General features: G+C 44.8%; 1 protein-coding gene across 1 annotated transcript in view; it reads left to right on the forward strand.

Annotated features, from left to right (window-relative positions):
* ZMAT4 (zinc finger matrin-type 4) overlaps nucleotides 1-20559 on the forward strand; it is a 278835-nt gene that overhangs the window by 118166 nt on the left and 140110 nt on the right. Inside the window, exon 3 of the mRNA XM_062213466.1 lies at nucleotides 19823-19979. Within this exon, the coding sequence (XP_062069450.1) occupies nucleotides 19823-19979 (157 nt within the window). The remainder of the gene's footprint in view (nucleotides 1-19822; nucleotides 19980-20559) is intronic.

The raw sequence follows: 20559 nt of genomic DNA on the forward strand, positions 1-20559 counted from the left end.
CAGGATCTGTATCTCTCCAGCTGCCAGAGGAGCAGAGTGTCCTGCCAGCTTTCGCATAGAGTCTTCAGCTTCTCCATCAGCCATCTGTATCTACCTTCCTAGCTACTAGGACACATTCTTCTTACACATCAAGTCTTCAGGAATTTCATGGAAAATGCATAGTATGAAAGAAAAACCTTAGGTCATTGCATTGACCTAAGCTTGTATTACCTCGCAATAACAAGTCTGCACAGGTTCTACTTTGAGGCACTAAGCTACCCATTTGCAACGAGCCCCTATCACACGAATTCTGCCGGTATGGACACAGGAACAAATATCCAAGTGATGCCGCAGTTCGGGTGAAAGCAAGTGACATCATTCATTGATGCTTTGTGAAAAATTCATGAAGACAATGTCCCAAAGAAATCAGCAGTTTACGGATGGGTAACTCGTGTTAATAAGGGGTTAGGCATGTTGGAGGTGAAGCCCTTGGTGGCAGATCATCGATTTTCAAGGAAAATAAATTAATCTTGTTCATGTCCTAATGGAGGAGGACTGATGGTTAACAGCAGAAATGGGAGCTGGTGCTGTGGCATAGCAGATAAAGCCGCCACCTGCAGTACCAGCATCCCATGTGGATGCCGGTTCGAGTCCTGGCTGCTCCTCTTCTGATGCAGCTCTCTGAGAAAGCAGTAGAAGATGGCCCAAGTCCTTGGGCCCCTGACCCGCGTGGGAAGACCCAGAGGAAGCTCCTGGCTCCAGATTGGCGCAGCTCCGGCTGTTGCTGCCAGTTGGGGAGTGAACCAGTCGATGGAAGACCTCTCTCTCTTTCCCTCTCTCTCTCTCTCTCTGCCTCTCCTTCTCTGTGTAACTCTGACTTTCAAATAAACAAATAAATTTTAAAAATGCCATTTACTACCAGAGAGGTCAAATGGGCATTGTAATGCTCCCTGTTCTTTGCTTGTGGGATGGATTTGGCCATCCCACACAGATGGAATCTTGAAAACAAAAGAAAACGTGGGCTTCACATTCCAGCATTTCCTGAGCTTTTGAAATCCTGTAGATGAATCTCGTGTTTGTTTAGAACAGGTTTATTGAGATGTCATTCAATCATCGTGTAATTCACCTATTTATAGAAAGTGTTAAGTGCAGTTTCAGAACCGTGTGCAACTCTTCATTCTTTCTGCTTGCGAATGTGACATTGACATTGTATGAATGTTTCACATGTGCTTACTCGTTCCCCAACTGATGGACGTTGGGATTGGGTTAACTTTCGGGTTGCCATCGGTTACATTTGCTGTGAGGACTCATGCACAGATTTTTGTTTGTGGATGCATGGTTTTTATTTCTCTTGAATAGGATATACATCCTCTTTTCACTTCTCATTATAGGTAGATGCTGTAAAGTTGCCACCAACTCAGAATTAGCAAATTCTGAGCCACTGCTACTACCTAGAGCAGAGAGGTTAGGTGTGCGCCTGTGCTTACCACACTGTCATCAGCCAGTCAACGCGTGACCTTGCTTTATGTGTGTTTTGGCTTAAAGATTTATTTCTGTTTCTTAGAAATATGTGATTGGATGTAGTATTTCTTTATAATAAGTGCTGTCACCAAGGAGAGTTCTGTATGTACAGTACTGCTGATTGATTAGCATTGAACTCATGGCCAGCAACACTATTGCTCATGACTGAATGTAGCTATGCCAAGGCTTGCATTTTCTTCCTGGGGAGTATTCGGCCCTTCTTGTGTGTGGGATCACGGCTTAGCACTTCACCATTAACCTTGAGGGCCATTTTCAGCAATGAACTCACCCACAGGAAGCACAAGAATGTAATCACTTTGATACTTTTGATGCTGTGGCATAGCAGGTAAAGCTGCCGCCTGCAGTGTTGGCATCCCATATGGGCGCCAGGTCGAGTCCCAGCTGCTCCATATCCGATCCAGCTCTCTGCTATGGCCTGGGAGAGCAATAGAAGATGGCCCAAGTCCTTGGGCCCCTGCACCCACATGGGAGACCTGGAAAGTAGCCCCTGGCTCCTGGCTTCAGATTGGCCCAGCTCCAGCAATTACAGCCATTTAGTGAACCAGTTAGTAAATGGAAGCTTGCTCTCTCTCTCTCTCTCTCTCTCTGCCTCTGCCTCTCTGTAACTGCCTTTCAAATAAATAAATAAATCCTTAAAAAATCCTTTGGTACTAAACAGACCATGGAAAGGACCCTTTTTCACAACGTGAGAGCTGAAACAAGAGGTGAAGTGTTGCCTTGTTCAGCTTCGGCTGGAAATGTGCATTTCTGGTTACTGTTGTGCTTTTCTTTCTTTGTCTATGTCCACGAATATATAAATACCACAAGTATTGATTTTAGGACCATGAGTAACTTTTGCAATAGAATTATTCACAAATACATACCTTCACATAATGAGGATTGTACCTTGAAGTGAAATTGATAGGTCATACGGTGACTGTGTATAAAACATTTTTAAACTTTCTTTTATTAATTTGAAAGAGAGAGAGAGAAAGAGAGAGAGAGAGAGAGAAAGTCTTCTGTCCTTTGGTTCACTTTTTAAATGGCCTCAAAAGCCAGTTCTGGACAAGACTGAACCCAGGAACTCTATCTGGGTCTCCCACATGTGTGGCAGGAGCCCAAGCACTTGGGTCATCTTCCACAGCTTTCCCGGGTGCATTGTTGAGGAACTGGATCAGAATCAGAGCATCCAGGATTCTAACTGGCACCTGTTGTTGTGGATTCGTTTCTGGGAGGAGCAGCGTGGTGGGGGCAAGAGGTGCGGAGTCACCACATAGACCCCGGGAGTCAGGTGAAAGCAGGCCTGAGGCAAGCAGCCTGCAGACTCATTTATTTCAGTTGGTACAGCAGTTTATATAGCCAAGACAGCCAATCCGGTCAAGGGGTGGTCTGTGCCCTAACCAATCACAGCCTGTTGCCAGGCAGGCCCCATTGCTAGGTGGTTTCTGAAGCCATTTCCTGACTGCCGCTCGCCAGCGCAATCTTGGCACAGCCTTCTCATTCTACCACAGGCACCCATATGGGATGCCTGCATTGCACGTGGCAGCTTAAGCTGCTGCACCAAGATGCTGGGACTCTGTGTATATAATTTGGAGGAACTGGCAGGTCATTCATTTTCCAAAGTGGCTATACCTTTTTACATTTTATATTCCTGCCAGCAGTGGGTGAGGGTTCCCGTTTCCCACATTCTCACCAGCACCTCTTGTTATCCGTCTTTTTGCTTCCAGACATCCTAGAGGCTGTGAAGTGATCTCCTTGTGGCTTGATTTGCATTTTGCTGATAATTCATTATATGAAACATCTTTTAGTGTGCTTGTTGGCCATTTGTGTATTTTCTTTGTAAAAGAGTCTCTTCCAATCTTTTGCCCTTTTGAAAAATTTAGATAATTCTCAGTAGTTGAAGATTTCTATACCACATATCCAGTAACAGAGTAATCGGGAAGAAAATTAATGGGGGGAGGGGCGGCACTGTGGCACAGTGGGTAAAGCCACCACCTGCAGTGCTGGCATCCCATATGGGCCCCGGTTTGAGTCCCAGCTGCTCCACTTCCAATCCAGCTCTCTGCTATGCTCTGGGAAAGCAGTAGAAGAAGGCCCAAGACCTTGGGCTCTTGAACCCGCCTGGGAGACCCAGAAGAAGTTCCTGTCTCCTGACTTTGGATTGGCGCAGCTCTGGCTGTTGCAGCCAACTGGGGAGTGAACCAGCGGATGGAAGACCTCGCTCTCCCTCTCTCTCTCTTTCTGCCTCCCCTTCTCTGTGTAACTCTGACTTTCATGTAAAATAAATAAATGTTTAAAAAAAATTAATGAGGGAATAGAAGGAAAAAAGAAAACTTAAATCAATTAAGACCTAACTGACATGTATAGAATTATCAGGTTTGCTTCATTATTTTGAGACTCTAATTATGTGCATATCAGTATGTAATTACTTTATCTTCTTGATGGCTTGGCACTTCATTTATTACAAAATCTCTATCTTTTACACCAGTAGTACTTTTGTCTTAATTTTTGTTTTACCTGATACTAGTTGAACCACTGTGGCATTTTTATGCATACCGTCAGCTTGATATTTCTTCCCACCATTCTACTTTTGCCTATTTGTGTTTTAAATCGAAGTGTGTCTCCTTCACACAGCCTGTGGACTGGTCGTGTTTGTTTTTTAGCTAGTCTAACCATTTGTGCATTTTTATTAGATGGTGTAATTCTGTCACATTTTGTGGTACTGCTTTTACTGGATTTATGTATACTATTCTACTTTTGTTTTTCTATATTTGTCATATCTTTTTTTGCACCATTATTTCTCGTTTTCTATCATTTTGCATTAAGTGAGTGTTATGGACTACAATATTTTAATTCCTTTAGTGTTGTTTTTCTTGTATAATTTTGAATTATTTCTTTACTGATTGTTCTAGGGTTTAGCATACACATCTCAATTTATCAGACTCAGATGGATACCAACCTAATTTTACTTGGGCCTAGAAATGTTAATCCTATATTGTTTTTAAAATGCTATCTTCTTGTTTATTTATTTTAAATTTCCATTAGCAATAATTGCCAGATTCATGGGCTACTACTGTGTGGCATTTCAATACCTGTATAGCACATGTACCAATCAACATTTCCTCCTCCTTGACATATTCGACGATTGGAGTTTCTTTCTTCAGGTGATACGCACAGGCTGTCATCAACAGCAGTGTACTCGCTATGCAGCTTATTTCTTTTGTGACTCTGACTTGATACCCATTATCCAAACTCTGTCTGCACCCCCAGATGCCAAAGCCTCTAGCATTCATCACTCAGTGTTCAGATTGTGCGTGCACGATTAATTTCTGGATTCCTGCTCGGTTCCGTTGACCTGTTTGTTGGTTTTTATGCCGGCGCCATGCTGTTTTAATTATTACAGCTTTGTAATCTGCCTTAACAGCAGTTGTGATGCCTCATGCTTTCTGCTTTATGTTCAGGTTTTCCTCGGCTATTCTGGGCACTTTGTGGTCCCATATCAATTTTAGGATTGTTTTTCTGATCCTGGTATTTTCACAGGAATTTCATTGAATTTGCAGATTTTTAGGTGGTCTGGACAGTTTAATGATAATTTTTCAAATCCAAGGACAAGGAGTATTTTTCTGATATTTTTGTCCTTGATGTTTCCTTTCATCAGTGTCTTTATAATTTTCATTGTAGAAATCTTTCACTTTGATTAAATTTACTCCTTGGGGCCAGCTGATGAAGCCATCACATCAGAGACCAGGATGGAGTTCCTGGGTCCTAGGTGCAGCCTGATCTGGCTGTTGTGGCCATTTGGGGGGTGAACTAGCACATGTAAACTAACTCTCTCTCTCTCTGGATGTCATTCTCTTTCCTTCTGTTTCTGTCATCCTGCCTTTCAAATAAATAAGTACATATTTTAAAAGTTATTCCTAAACATTAAATTCTTTTTGTAGCTGTTGTGAATAGGATTTCTTTCTTGATTTCCCTTTCAGTAAGATCATTATTGGTGTATAAAAATTTCAGAGTTTTTAATAAGGATGTTCAATCTTTTCTAATGCTGTTTTGTGTGTCTGTGGAGCTGATCATGTGTTTTCTGCTCTTTGTTATATTGATGTGACTTATTATATTTATTGATTGGTGAACACTGAACCATCTTTGCATTCCTGGGATAAATATCAATTGATTGTGATGTACATTCTTTTTGATGTTGTGTTGGATTTAGTTTGCTAATATTTTGTTGATAATTTTTGCATCTATGTTCATCAAGGATATTGGTCTGTAGCTTTCTTTATTGTACATCTTTTTTTTTTGTTTTTATTATCAGTAATTATACTCTCATAGAAAGAGCTTGGCAGAGTTCCATCCTTTTCAATATTTTGGAATAATCTGAGAAGTGTTGGATATAGTTCTTCAAACATTTTGTGGGATTCAGTTGTAAAGCTGTCAGGTTCTTTGATGCAATACTTTTAATTATTGCTTCAATCACCTTACTTGTCATGGGTTATGGATTTTCTATGTGTTCTTATTTCAATCTTGGTAGGTCATATGTATTCAGGAATTTGTCCATTTCTGCAGAGTTTCCGTATTTGTTAGTGTGTAGTGGTTCTTAGTAGCACTTTATGGTCCTTTGTATTTCTGTGGTATCAGTTGTGATGTCTTTATCTCTAATTTTATATGTATTTGAGTTTTTTTCTTTTCTTTATTCTTTGTTAGTATAGTCAAAGGTTTCTCTATGTGATTTCAAGAAACCAGCTTTTTAATTTGGTGGTCCTTTGTGTTTTTATTTTTTCAGGTTCAATTTCATTTACTTTTATTGTGATCCTGATTATTTCTTGCCTCCTTATACTTGGGTCTTGTTTGTACTGCATTTTCTAAGTGCTTGAGAGGCATCGTTAGTGTTTTTTTGGAATCTCTCTGAAACCATGAATGACAAAGAATCTCTCTCTCCTTGCTTAATGGCAAGCTTCTAACATTCTAACAGCCTATAATAGTTCTTCACGTATCTTTTGCAAAGCAACTTGCAATCCCATAATGGTTACTTCTGCCAAAAAAAATACAAATCTGTTTACTGTATTCCCAGGGTCCTTGATAGAACTGGCTGCAACCAGCTCTATACCTGGAGCTTGCAATGATCATCTCAGATTGACAGGAGAGTCAGTCCTGTATACCTCATGAAAATGGTAAATGAGGCACCTCTGACGACGTTGCAGCAGCCATCTTTGAACATACCATGTTTGTAAACACTGACCACTTCCCCTACTCCTTTCCTCTGTACCCATCATGCCCTGTCATAGTTCACCCAGTTCCACCATAATATGCCAGCTCCACACGCTCCCAAACCACTCTTGTGTAGGGGGATTGATTTGGGCCTCAACATAACTTGCTCTTTCCTCCTACCGGGCTGTAGTAAAATTGAACATTCTTTTTCCCGGGAAGTGAAGCCAGTGTTTTTATAACTAATAGGGTTCATGTGAGTGGGAGTCCTATTCAATACCATTTCTATCTTTTAAATGGATGCACATATTGCTATGCAATTCCCTCTTAATACTGCTTCTGTTGGATCCCACAGATTTTTGATAGGTTCTGTTTTCCATTTCATTCAAGAATTTTTTAAAATTTCTTTTTTATTTCTTTGGTGATCCATTGGGCATTCAGGAACATGTTGTTCAATGTCCATGTATTTGTAAATTTCCTATTTTTCTTCTTGATGATTTCAAGTTTTGTTCCTTTGTAGTCTGAGAAGATACATGGTAGGATTTTGAGTTTTAAAGTGTTATTCAGATTTTTTGAAGCTGTACTCCATAGCTGTACTCCATATTGTGACCTAATAATTGGTCTATCCCAGAAAATCACCTAAATACTCATGGGAAGAGTGGTTATTGGATGAAATGTCCTCTAAATGTCTGTTATGTCCTTTTGGTCTATGGTGGGTCTCCACTCATGTATCTTTGCTGAATTTCTCTTTGGATGATATGTCCATTGTTGACAGTGGAGTGTTGGAGTCCTCCAGTAATATTGTATTGGAGTCCATCTCTCCACTTTGTTCTAATAATATTTGCTTCCTGTATTTGGTGGTCTTGTATTGCATGACAATATATTTATAATTGTTATAACTTCTTTCAAAGTTGATCTTAATGATATATGTTGTCCTTCCTTGTTTCTTTTTAGTTTTTGATTTATCTCTACAGTTTATTTTATCTGGTTTGAATATAGTTACTCCAGCTTGGGTTTGGTTCCTGTTGTCACGCTGTTTCTTTTTTCAACCCTTCGCTTCTAGTCTATGTGTATTGTTACCTGTGGTGTAACTTTCTTTTAGGCAGAATGTAGTTGGGTCAGGTTTTCTGTTTGTTTGCTTGGTTTTGTATCTATTTGGTCAACCTGTATCTTTCGACTGGGGAATTTAACTTATTCACATTCAAAGACACTATTGATTGAAAATAACTAACTTGTGTCATTTTGTCAATAGCTTACCGATTGTTTCTTTCAGCATCTCATTATTTGTCTTTGTGTTTTGGTAGTTTTCTATCCTTATAAGTCTATATTGTCTTTGTTTTCTCTTTTGTGTATCTGCCCTGTTAGTGAACTTTGCATTTCCTTAGATTTTCTTGGTGGTTGTCGTGATTTTTTACTTCTAATGTAGGGTTCCCTTTAGAATTTCTTTAGGGCTGGTCTGGTGGTGACTCATGAATCCTCAGTTTTGTTTGTCTGGGAAACACTTTCTTTCTTGTTCATTTCTGACAGCTAGCCTTGCTGGATGCAGTATTTTTCACTGGAAGATTTTTACTTTTTCAAAACCTTGAACATATCCCGCTCTCATTTGGGCTGTATGGTTTCCATTGAGAAGTCTGCTGTGAGTCTATTGGATTTTCCTTTATGTATAACTTGACATTTTTCTCTCACTATCTTTAGGATTCTCTTCTTTTTTTCCTTAACTTTTGAAAATTTGACTATACTATGTCTTGGGGGATTCTTTCTTGGTTGAGTCTGGAAGATATGAACATCCTTCAAGACCTGGAAAGTTTTCAGCTGTCACTTCATTAAACAGGTTATCTACATTTCCCATCAAGTATCCCTATAATGTGAATATCTGTCTGTTTAATGATATCCCTTATGTTTCATAGGGTTTCTTCACTCTTATTAATTCTTTCACTTTCATCTAACTGGATATTTTCAAAAGTCTTATTCTTTTTTTTGGACAAGCAGAGTTAGACAGTGAGAGAGAGAGAGACATAGAGAAAAGTCTTTCTTTTCCATTGGTTCACCCCCAAAATGGCTGCTACAGCGGTGCACCATGCTGATCCAAAGCCAGGAGCCAGGTGCTTTCTCCTGGTCTCCCATGTGGGTGCAGGGCCCAAGGACTTGGGCCATCCTCCACTGCCTTCCCGGGCCACAGCAGAGAGCTGGCCTGGAAGAGGAACAACCGGGACAGAATCCGGTGCCCTGACAAGGACTAGAACCCAGGGTGCCGGCGCCGCAGGCAGAAGATTAGCCAAGTGAGCCACAGTGCTAGCCAAAAGTCTTATTCTTACTGTCAGAAATTCTTTCTTCCATTTGGTCTATTGTGCTATGAAGCCCTCAATTATATTTTTTGTTTCACTGATTAGTTTTCAGGTATAAAATTTTGGATTGATTCCTTTTATGATTTCTACTTCTTTGTTGAATTTATTGTTCATATCATGTATTGTTTTACTCATTTTTACAACTTGTCTGTTCTCTTGAAAATTCTTGAGTTTTCTTAGCATCATTATTTGGATCCTTGTTCCGGAATTTCATGCATTTATTTCAAGTCAGGATCTCTTTCTAGAGAACTATTTTGTCCTTTTGGAGGTACCATACTTCCTTGCTTCTTCACATTTCCTGTGTCTCCGTGTTGATGTCTGCACATCTGGTACAACAGTTCCTTATTCTTTATGGAGTGGCTCTCATTGTAAAAGGCTTTTTGTCGGCCGGCACCGCTGCTCAATAGGCTAATCCTCTGCCTGCGGCGCCGGCACACCAGGTTCTAGTCCCGGTTGGGGCACCGGATTCTGTCCCGGTTGCTCCTCTTCCAGGCCAGCCCTCTGCTATGGCCCGGGAGTGCAGTGGAGGATGGCCCAAGTGCTCAGGCCCTGCACCCGCATGGGAGACCAGGAGAAGCACCTGGCTCCTGGCTTCGGATCAGCGTGATGCGGAGGCCATTGGAGGGTGAACCAATGGCAGAGGAAGACCTTTTTCTCTGTCTCTCTCTCTCACTGTCCACTCTGCCTGTCAAAAAAAAAAAAAAAAGGCTTTTTGTCGAGGTGGAATTCTTGGTATTCGTTGTATGGTTGCTTTGGCTTTGGTTCTATCTGAGCCCAGAAGTGGAAACTCTGAGTCGTTTCTCCAGCCCTAAGCATTGTCAGTAGCTTCTATGAGAGCCACAGCAATCTTGTCTTCTGTAGTTCATGGAGATAGTCACACAACTTTGAAGTGGACTTCTAATACTGTGTGTCTTCTGGCTCCAGAGAGATGGATGTCAGTCACACTGGGTTTGTAATGGCAGTGACCACATTCCTGGTGCTGTGGAACACAGACTATTCTGTCCCCTTGTCCCGTCAGTCAAGCCTGAGGATGCTGGGGCTTGTAGCACCAATATCTCTGGTCCTCACACTGTGTGATCCTGCTGGTTGAGTGTGGATGACACCAGGGCTCATAGCATCAGAAGCCTGACTCATCCCTGGAGGATGTGAAGGTGACCTTGTCCCGTTCCAACAGGTTAATGCCAGTTACCCTGGGGAGTGTACACTGGCAGGTGTGGGCCTGGAGAAGTGGAATGCAAGTAGGGTCTTCCCTATGTCCCACAGGGTAATTCTGATGACTCTTAGGATCATAGAGTACTAAGAGTTATAGTCCCAGAGCTGCAGGACAGGAAGGGTCCCCTGCCCTGGTCCTACAGGAAAAACATAGGTTGTGCTGTGCACTGTGTACTGGCATACATGGGCCTGCAGCAGTGGCTGGATATAGTCTTCCCCAGGTCCTACTGGGTGAGCACAGTTGTTCCTGAATCTTAGAGAATCAACAATTCAGAGCTTCAAGGTGCAGTAGAGACATCACCCAAGTCTTATGTTTCACACACACCTTAGGCTGGAGTTGTGCACGGGAGGGTGTGCATCTGGAGCAGTGGAATGGAGTTGGGGTCCCCCCCTCCTGCACCCAGCTGAACTCCGTGCTACTCAGAGGGCTACGTGAGTGACTCCAGGGATTGCAGCACCAGCAGCCAGTCTCAGAGCTATAGGACACAGACGGGAGCACCCCCTCAGCCATCACCTTCCCCTCCGGGCATGCAAAGGCGGTGCTGGGACTCTTGTGCAGCACTCAACACCCCATGCTAGGACAGGCAGAAGGGGCTTCCTTAGACTTGTGTATTGGCTGCCGCTGGCGCTGAGCCCCAAGAAGCAGCGTGGAGCTTCCCTACGCTGCACAGAGGGACTCAGCGTGGCTCCAGGGCTTGTGCCCAGCAATCCCGCAGCTGCAGAATGCAGAGGGGCTTGCTCTCTGCCAATGGAAGGCCCTGGCTCCAGCGCCTTGCTCTGCTCTAACACAGAATGGTGCCTCGGGGTGGCCGTACTGCAGTAGCTCAGGTCTGGGGCCTAGAGGGGGAGGAGGCTTGGGAGTCTCATTTTTTTGGGGGGAGGGGAGGGGACAAAGCAATCACTCAGAGCCTGGTAGGTTCTCTAGATTGTATTTAAATTCAGCGAGGACTGTGGGATTCTCCTGTATCCATGGCTGCCAGCCTGCAGTGATGGTTGGAAGTTGCAAAACTTTCTGCTTCCTTTTTCCTAGAATGATGGAAGTCCCTGCACCAGGGAGCTGGGGCGGGGCCTGGGCTGGGCTTTGTTCCTCTGTCTCTCTCTCTCTCTCTGCAGGCTTTCAGCATCTCACCGCTTCCTTACTAAAGTGTTCTCTCAGCCAGTCAACTGGAAACCTGGTCCGTCCTTTGTTCCAGTTCTTCTCAGTGGCAGAGGCAGTGCAAGGCCTCTTGATTCAGATATCTGGGGATTTCCTTTTTCTTCCACGACGGTTATACATACCATTGCACTGCCTCTTACAAATTCTGAAACTTCCGTTGTAATTGTTACTGTATACTTTTCCATATTTAAAGAAGCTGATAAAATAAATGGGAACCAGTACAGAGTTTGCTCTTTTTTTTAAAAGATTTATTTTATCTATTTGAAAGACAGAGTTACAGAGAGAAGTAGAGACAGAGAAAGAGGTCTTCCATCTGCTGGTTCACTCCCCAGATGGCCGCGACTGCCGGAACTGTAGCGATCCGGAGCCAGGAGCCAGGAGCCAGGAGCCAGGAGCTTCTTCTGGTTCTCCCATATGGGTGCAGGGGCCCAAGGACTTGGGCCATCTTCTACTGCTTTCCCAAGCCATAGCAGAGAGCTGGATTGGAAGAGGAACAGCCGGGACTAGAACTGGCGCCCATATGGGATGCCAGCAGGCCAGGGCTTTAACCCGCTGTGCCACAGTGCTGGCCCCCAGAGTTTGCTCTTGTTAAGGTTGTATTCTGCCCTTTCTCACTCTCTCCATTTGTTCCTGTGGATGCTGTTACGGTCTAGTGTTCGTCTTTGTTCCTCTGCACCTCTTCTCCCACTTACCCACTTCATGCCGTCATTGTCAAATGTGTTTCTATATCTTGAAGGCTCCAAAATGCAATTATATACTTGTGTTTTTCTTCAAGATTTGTGTGTTTGTTTGTAAGACAGAGTTACAGACAGAGAGAAAGAGAGATAGAGTCAGAGATCTTCCATTCTCTGGTTCACTCTGCAAACAGCTGCAACAAGCAAGGCTGGGTCAGGATGAAGCCAGGAGCCTGGAACTCCATCCAGGTCTCCCACGTGGTGCAGGGGCCCAGGTACTTGGGCCATTCCCCGCTGCTTTCCCAGAAGCATTAGAAAGGAGCTGGATGCGAAGTGGAACAGCCAGAACTTGAACCAGTGCTGCTGTGACACCATGCTGGCTCCTCCATGTAGTTTTATACATATACTTTCAAATATGGCTAAGAGAAAAAAAAGAATAAATGTGTATTTTTACAGGTTTATGTAACTACCTAATTATCTTTACTGAAACTTTTTATCTTTTTATGAGGGCTTAAGTTGTAGTCTAATGCCTCTTTGTTTCTACCTGAATGAACTTTACATTCTCAGTTTTTCTTAATCTGTGAAACCTTCCTTTCCTTTTAGAAAGATGTTTTTGCTGGATATAAGGTTCTTGTTTGATTTTTGCAGTTGTTGTTGGTTTAGCATTCATTCCCACCAACTGCTCTCCTCCACTGTTTCTGATGAGAAGCTGGTTGTTGAATTTATTGTGGTTCCCATGTATGTGATGAGTATTTTTTTTAAGGTTTATTTATTTAGTTGAAAGTCAGAGTTATGGAAAGAGAGAAAGGGAGACATAGAGAGATATTCCATCTGCTGGTTCACTCCCTTAATGTCTGCAATGGTCAGGGTTGATCTAGGCTGAAGCCAGGAGTCAGGAGCTCCATCTGGGTCTCCCAGGTGGATAGCAGGGGCCCAAGTATTTGGACCATCCCCCACTGCTTTCCCCAGGCCATTGGCAGAGAGCTGGATCAGAAGTGGAGTGACTGGGGCTTGAACCCGTGCACATGCAGTGGCTTTACCTTCTATGCCCTAACAACACTGGTCTTGTGTTGAGTTGTTTTACTTTCAGTAGTTTCCCTTTGATTTTGGTTTGGAGAAATTTTCAGTCGTTGTTTCTTTTGCTTTTTTCCTTCTCCCTCTTTTTTCCTCCTAATGTTCCATTGTTTGCCTATGTTTGTGTGTTTACTGGTGACCCCCATTTTGCTGAGGCTCTTCCATTTTCTTCACCCCTTTTCTCTCTCTTCTTTGATTGCATATCTCTATTGAGCTATCTCCAAGTTCACTGATTCTTTTGTCAGTTCAGATCCAGTGCTGAGGCTATCTAGTGAACTTTTCTTTGGTGTCATTATATTTTTTACCTCTAGGATTTCCGCTTGGTTCCTTTTTATAACTTGTATTTCTTCATGGATAGCCTTTATTTGAAAAGTCATCTTTCATTCCTCAACTTCTTAAAGCCATGCTATCCTTAATTTGCAAACACATTTCTAGTTGTTTGAAATCTTTGAAGACGATTTTCAGTCTTTGTTAAATGCTCCATCTGGTGCACCTCTTTTCTTTTCTGTGTATGGATTGCATTTGCCTGTTGTTTTGCATATCTTGTAACATTGTTGCTGTTGAGAACTGGCTGCATGGGTCATATAGTATGGCAATGATGGGAACTGAGTCTCCTACCCACTTGGGTTTGTTTTTGTTATTTGTTTCCCCAGGTTATATCTAGACTATTTTAGCACTGTCTCTTTCCCCCATAAAGTACACCCACGAGTGTCATTGTGTTAGGACATAGTGTTAGGACTATGCAGGCCCTCTGGGATAGATTGGTTCTTGCAGGACTCCCTCTGGCTGTCTTTTTCTCTGGGTTCTCTGTCAGGCTGTCCGTGCTGGAATCACATCCAGCTTTTAGACTGCCTCATTGTTGGATCATCATCGATGACTCTGGAGCCTGGGGTGTAAATGCACAGTCTGAGTCCTCATTAAATTCAGTTTGAGACAAGCCCTTGAACTTGACTCCAACCCTAGAGATGCTGTTCTTAGTTATCTGTCTCCATGGCTGTCTCTGGAGAATTAGCTAAGGGGCCAACGGTGAGGTTTGTTGCTTTCCTGGGCTACCAGCTACCTCTTACTTGCTCAGCAATAAATCTCCATTCTTTCTGAGAGCAGCCCTAGACCTGAACCTCCCCACATTCTACTTCAAACAAAGCCTGCTCCTTTGGAGACAGTGCAGGAGCAATCTGTTCTTAACACTCCCTCTCCTGTCCCTGATCCCGTGGGAAAAGCTCTGAGCCTCTGCTCCGCGCTGTGGAGAGGGACAGGACCTGCTTCCCTCAGTGCTCTGAGCCTCTGCTCCGCGCTGTGGAGAGGGACAGGACCTGCTTCCCTCAGTGCAAGACCTGCTTTTATAGAAGGGTATTGAAGGCAATCTCTGGTCTTCTCAACTTCTGTCTCCTGGCGGGGAATTTCAGCTCTGCAGGCAAGCTGGGCCAAGGCCAACAGGAGCCTGCTGTGCTCAATATTGAGCTTTTGTGCTGAAGAATCCAGCATCTGATCTCTCGGCCACATTGCCAGGGGGTTACAGAGGAGGGTGTGATGAACGCTGGTGCTCTGTTCCTCCTGGTATCCCTCGACCTAAGTTTTGACCATATCCCAATAGAGTTGAGGTTAACGGGGGAGCGAGAGAGTTATGGCTGAAGAGCTAAGCGCTCCCTGTTTTTCCTGAGATTTAGTGGCTTTCCTTGAAGAAATAATGCTTAATATGCTGTTTTCTTTTAAGATAATTTCCAAGCTTTAAAGATTAAAAAAAAGCCCACGACGTGAAGCAGTTAGGATCGTTTTGTTGGGTAGCAATTTCACAGAATGAGTCCCTCTGCCATTCTGGAAGTGGAAGTCTGTCTCTTGACCTTTTATACTTACCTAAAGTAAAAGAGCATGAAGACAACCCCTGAATTAAGTCAAAAAATATCCTTTAAAAAATAGGTCTTTCAGGACTAGATTTCTAGCTGGAGTCGACCAGGGTTTCCACCCAGACTGAATTGTCTATAAACACCTTGAGTTTGGCTACACAGCCTTAAGATACCGCACAGCTGAACTCCCCTTCTTGCTGCATTTCAAAAGTCTGACTGGGTTTTGCCTCCAGTTGGAAACTCGTATTTTAAGATAATCCTAAGATCCTCCTTCATTTATTTGATAGCTTGGGGGTTTGGTTTTCTCGATTCTTTCAACCACAAATCTTAAGTATGTTCATTGAGGTCAATTCATCAAAATTTACAGTTTCTATATAGATCAACCTCGCTCTGGGAAAAGTGGGAGACGCTAATGAAGATGATGTGATCTCTGGTTGCAAGGAGCCATTAATTTGGGATTTAGATAGCTGGGAATACACAATTAAATTCAGGCACTTTGCAGGCGATTGGTTAAACATGGGGAGCTGTGTCTGCATCAAGGATGTTTGCATACTCAGAGGCAGTGGTATTCACAGTGGTGTCATGGGAGTTACATAGGCCCATTTAATAAAATAGTCCTTCAAAGACTGGTTAACTTCTCAAGGCATCACGGTCTTTGTATTGTCCAGTACCTAAATGTCCTCAGTCCCTCTTCTGCAGCTATGTCATACTATATTATGACATCTTACTGCATAGCACCCGGTGCACTCCTATTAAATCCATGAGATGTGAATGAGATTGCCCAGGAGAGCAGACATCTAGGATCATACGTTAAATCCACCACCATGAAACTGTTGCCAAATAATCCCCCTCCCCCGCCAAACTAGTTGGAGGTGTTCTGGGTCTGCTCACCCGGTGTACAGAAAGCCAGTTGGTGTGTTGGCAGGAAGTAGGTGTTGATTGCAAAGCGCAGAGCGAGGGATCTGGCAGCTACTCCTTAATTCCCCGGCTCCCCCAGGAGTTAGAGGTGAAGATTCCTGTAGATTGAAGTTGGGGCTGAGAGGTGTGTGTTCAGCTTGTGTTCAAGTTTCTGATTGGTAGTGGTGCCTGTGACCTTTCTTTGATTGGTCAGTGATGCCGTGCTCTTTAGAAAATTTTTGTGATGAGCAGGTGGACCTCTGTTGAACTGGTAGTTAGAAACAAGTGGTAATCACCTTTTGCCCCAGTCCTGGAATTCCACTGCCTGGACCTAGAATTCCCCTAAACAAACCCCTGCCGACGACACAGGTCCAGCAGGGTTGTATGTACTGGAGAAGCAAATGACTTCTGGAGTCCAGTAGAACCTTGCTGAACCAGCTGCTTCAGGCCCAGAATTCAGTGCCTTCCTTTTGAAGGCCTCCCCACCAGGCCCCTCCTCCTCCCCGGGCGCCCCGCTTCCACTCGCCGCCGCCGCCATCCCGTTACAAGTTGGGTAAGGGCGATAGACAATAGGCTGGGTCCTGCCTTTACACAATAGGGCTTTGGTTTCAAAGCTAACGTAAATACTGGAATATATTCACTTACTTGGACCTTTAAGTTAGCTTATAAATTACGGACTCCTCTGCCCCTTTTCCTGGCCATTTCCTGTCGGATGAGACTCAGTTCTGGGTTACTCGATCGATCTTCTCCTTTGACTGTTGGGTCATCTGATGCCCTGCTCTCTCCCCTGCACTCCCCCATAGTGTGGCAAGCATTGTGCCAGGCACTGGGTTTTCATTATCAGTGAGACATGTCCTTGACCTTGAAGGGCGTCCGCAGTCTCCTGAGGGGAACGGATATGAAAACAACTGCACATAGTCAGCCAGTGTTCACTGTAACAGAAGGAGGTACAGAGCCCCAGCGGACTCAAAGCCTGGTGCTCACCTCCACAGAGCAGTAGAGGGAGTCAGGAGAAGCCATGGTTCAGCCGAGCCAAGAAGACAGAATCTGGCCAGGCTGGGGTGGACAGGAAGCAGTAAGGCCTTGCAAACGTGAGGCAGGCTGGGAGATAAATCCACACTAACAGCTGATGTACAACAATAGCCTCTGCCCACCTGAAAGCTGTGAATGCAATGAAAGACAGTGTTTCCTTGGTGAGGAAACGTTCCGCTATTTTCTGTCTGCTTCTCCCGCTTCCTCCAGTACCAGTCTCTTTGATAGCGGGTAGCAGAGCCATGTTCATTTAGCACAGTGTCTAGCACACTTAGTAGGTCCTTAAGAATGTGTTGAATGGGCCGGCGCCGCGGCTCAATAGGCTAATCCTCTGCCTTGCGGCGCTGGCACACCAGGTTCTAGTCCTGGTCGGGGCACCGATCCTGTCCCGGTTGCCCCTCTTCCAGGCCAGCTCTCTGCTGTGGCCAGGGAGTGCAGTGGAGGATGGCCCAAGTGCTTGGGCCCTGCACCCCATGGGAGACCAGGAGGAGCACCTGGCTCCTGCCATCGGATCAGCGCCGGCGGCAGCGGCCATTGGAGGGTGAACCAACGGCAAAAGGAAGACTTTCCTCTCTGTCTCTCTCTCTCACTGTCCACTCTGCCTGTCAAAAAAAAAAAAAAAAAGAATGTGTCGAATGCACAGATCTCATAAATCCATGAAACAGTTCGCTGCCCGGAAAGCGAGTGCTGAGCATTCTTGGTGTGGGGATGTCAGCCACCTGTGTCTGGACTCCTGGCCTTTCTGTGGAGAGCTCTCCACGTTAAAGGCTTAGGGAGCAAGGCTGTGCTTGGCTGCAGCTTCCCCAGGACACAGCAGGCAGTGTGCCGAGAGCCCAGGACTGTGGGTTGAACACTGTCTTAGGATCTCATGACTGAATTTTTAAAAATATTACACACTTTGATCTATATCCTGCTAAAAGTAGGTTAAAAAAATGAGGATAACTCAAACACCCACATTCACCTTGACAAGCTTTCCTTTTAAAACATGATGGGACGAACAAACATTGGTTACCACATGGTGGGACAGCATGGCCTTAGGCCCTTCATTCCTCCTGGGCTGTCTGCCCCTCTCTGGATGGCTGGGATCCTTCAGGAACTCCACGATCTGCCATGTACAGGCCTTTCCGGGCTGTCCCCTTTGTAGGACACGGAACCTTCTCCCAGGCTTCCTTGCCGAGGTGGCCTAGGGGAAGCTACCAGCACCCATCCATGGCTGTTCCATTTCCTACCAGGTTAGTTTCCAAGAGAAGGCTCCTCCTGTCTCCAGGAGATCCACTTTCTACCAGAAAATCCATGTCCTACCCCTGGTGTTTGGGAACTCTCCTTCCTCGCCACGTCTGAGTTGCGGGCCAGTCTCCTGGGGCACATACACCCCTTGCTCACCCAGCCCTTCCTCCAAGGTCAGAAAACCAGTCATCAGAGATGTCACAGCCTGATGCGTGGCACAGTTTTCCAGCTCACACATCATGTGGAAGGCACTGCTTTCTCCAGCAGTCTGGACACCTTATTGTTATGCAGAAAAGCATCTACAATTCCTCTTCCTCCACCCTGTCCAGACCCTCGTCTTCCTCCCTGTCCAATTTTAAATCGCAGCATCTGAGCCATCTGGGAATAAGAGTAGGGGCCATTGTGGGGACCGAGCACTCTCTCTGACAAAGAGGCGCTTTGCCATTGTTGTTCCATTTAGAGATAGATTAACTCCTTATCTAAGAGTCCGCTCTACCCTCAATTTCCAATGAGGCAAGAGGCAAGGCAAGGATTAATCTCCACCTTGCATAAATACAGGCAATTGGCGAGCTGTGTGCACAATGGCCAGGCCACATGATCTGACAAAGGATTTACTTTTTCTGAGTCATGATTCGTTCTCATTAAGTCTTACAAAGGCATGGAAGTCAGGCTGGTTTAAGCATTTGCTGCAGATTTAACGAATCACCTTTCCCGGAGAAGAAGGAAATTGCACAGACTCTCCCAGGAAATCCAGCCAGCTCAGTCATCGTAGCTGTATGAGATAGACTTGAGTTAATTATGAAAAAATGTCCAATTCCTTAAAGTAATAAAATTAAAAAAAAGAAGTCTTGCCCATCACAGCCATGTATCCTGGTGAGGCTGAACTTGGCGAAAGGCAGAGCTGAATGTCAAATGATAATTGCTGCTAACTAACTCAGGCCCTGGGAACTCTGATATTTTATTAACGTTAATGAGTGTAATGGGTGCAATTAGAGCTGCTCCTTCTCCACCCCCAGTGCTAGACACAGATGTACTCTGGCCTCCATGCGGGCTCCACCTTGTTGGGGTAACTCCTTCCTGGATTTCAGCTTCTGCCATTAGTAGACACTAAGTAAATGGATGTTGAAGTCAGCCACTGAGCACGCTTTGCCAGTGACTACCGTGGAGAGAGAGAGAAAGAGGTGGCAGAACAAAAAGGAGACAATTGGAGCCAGTGCTGTGGTGTATTGGGTAAAGCCACCACGTGTAGTGCTGGCATCCCATATGGGTACCAGTTCAAGTCCCAGTTGCTCCACTTCTGATCCAGCTCTCTGCTGTGGCCTGGGAAAGCAGTAGAAGATGGCCCAAGTCCTTGGGCCCCTGCACCCATCTGGGAGGCCCAGAAGAGGCTCCTGGTTCCTGGCTTCAGATCGGCACAGCTCCAGCCATTGTGGCCAATTGGGGAGAGAGCCAGTAATGAAAGACCTCTCTCTCTCTCTTTCTTTCTCTCTCTCTGCCTCTCCTTCTCTCTCTATGTAACTCTGCCTTTCAAATAAATAAATAAATCATAAAAAGAAGACATTTTCATAAGCTAGTCTGTTTGCAAAAGGAAAAATTAAAAAAAAAAGTCTTAGGGCTTGGGTTTCTCTCTAAGGTTATTTTCTCTTTCTTCCCACACAGGGAAGTGACGCCGATCTGGTGGATAAAAACAAATGCTGCACTCTCTGTAACATGTCCTTTACCTCTGCGGTGGTGGCCGACTCGCATTATCAAGGCAAAATCCACGCCAAAAGGTTAAAACTGTTGCTAGGAGAGAAAACCCCATTAAAGACCACAGGTATGTGTGTCAGCAATCATCCCGGGGGAGGCACCAGCAACCGAAAGCTGTGCCAGCCACGTGAATCACGCTGTCTCCTCGCAGGTGGCATCAGGGTCTGATGGCATATGTCACTCAGAACCCACGGGGCGGGAGGGGGGGTGGACGGGGGCGCCCCTGGCAGTGGCTTGCTGTTGTCTGGCTCCTGTAGGTTAGTGATACAGCAGCTTGCGTCTAAGGCACAGCTGTCTGCGCGGTGCAAGGTGCTGTCTTCTGTCTGTTCTGTATGATGCACTCTGTTGTAGCTATTGTGTCCTTCGCTGGATGGATTCCGTCTGCGAGCAGCGTGGATAATGGAGAGCGTATTGTGTGCGTGTGTGAGAGAGAGGCAGACCCCCTCCCAAGCTCTGCAGAAGAAAGGCTATTGTCACCTTGTTCTTACCTTGAGTGGGTGGGTGAGGGAGTCGGTAGGGGTTGGCAGAAGAACAATTGTCATCTTAAGAAAAAAAAACAACCACTTTCCTTTGCAGAAAATGCGATTTTCCCCCCAACAGGCGTCCCTGTCATCTTTGCCTTTACCGGTGACAGATGAAAGTTTAAA

This window comes from Lepus europaeus, chromosome 16 (genome assembly GCF_033115175.1).
Source record: "Lepus europaeus isolate LE1 chromosome 16, mLepTim1.pri, whole genome shotgun sequence".
NCBI classification, from domain to species: Eukaryota; Metazoa; Chordata; class Mammalia; order Lagomorpha; family Leporidae; genus Lepus; species Lepus europaeus.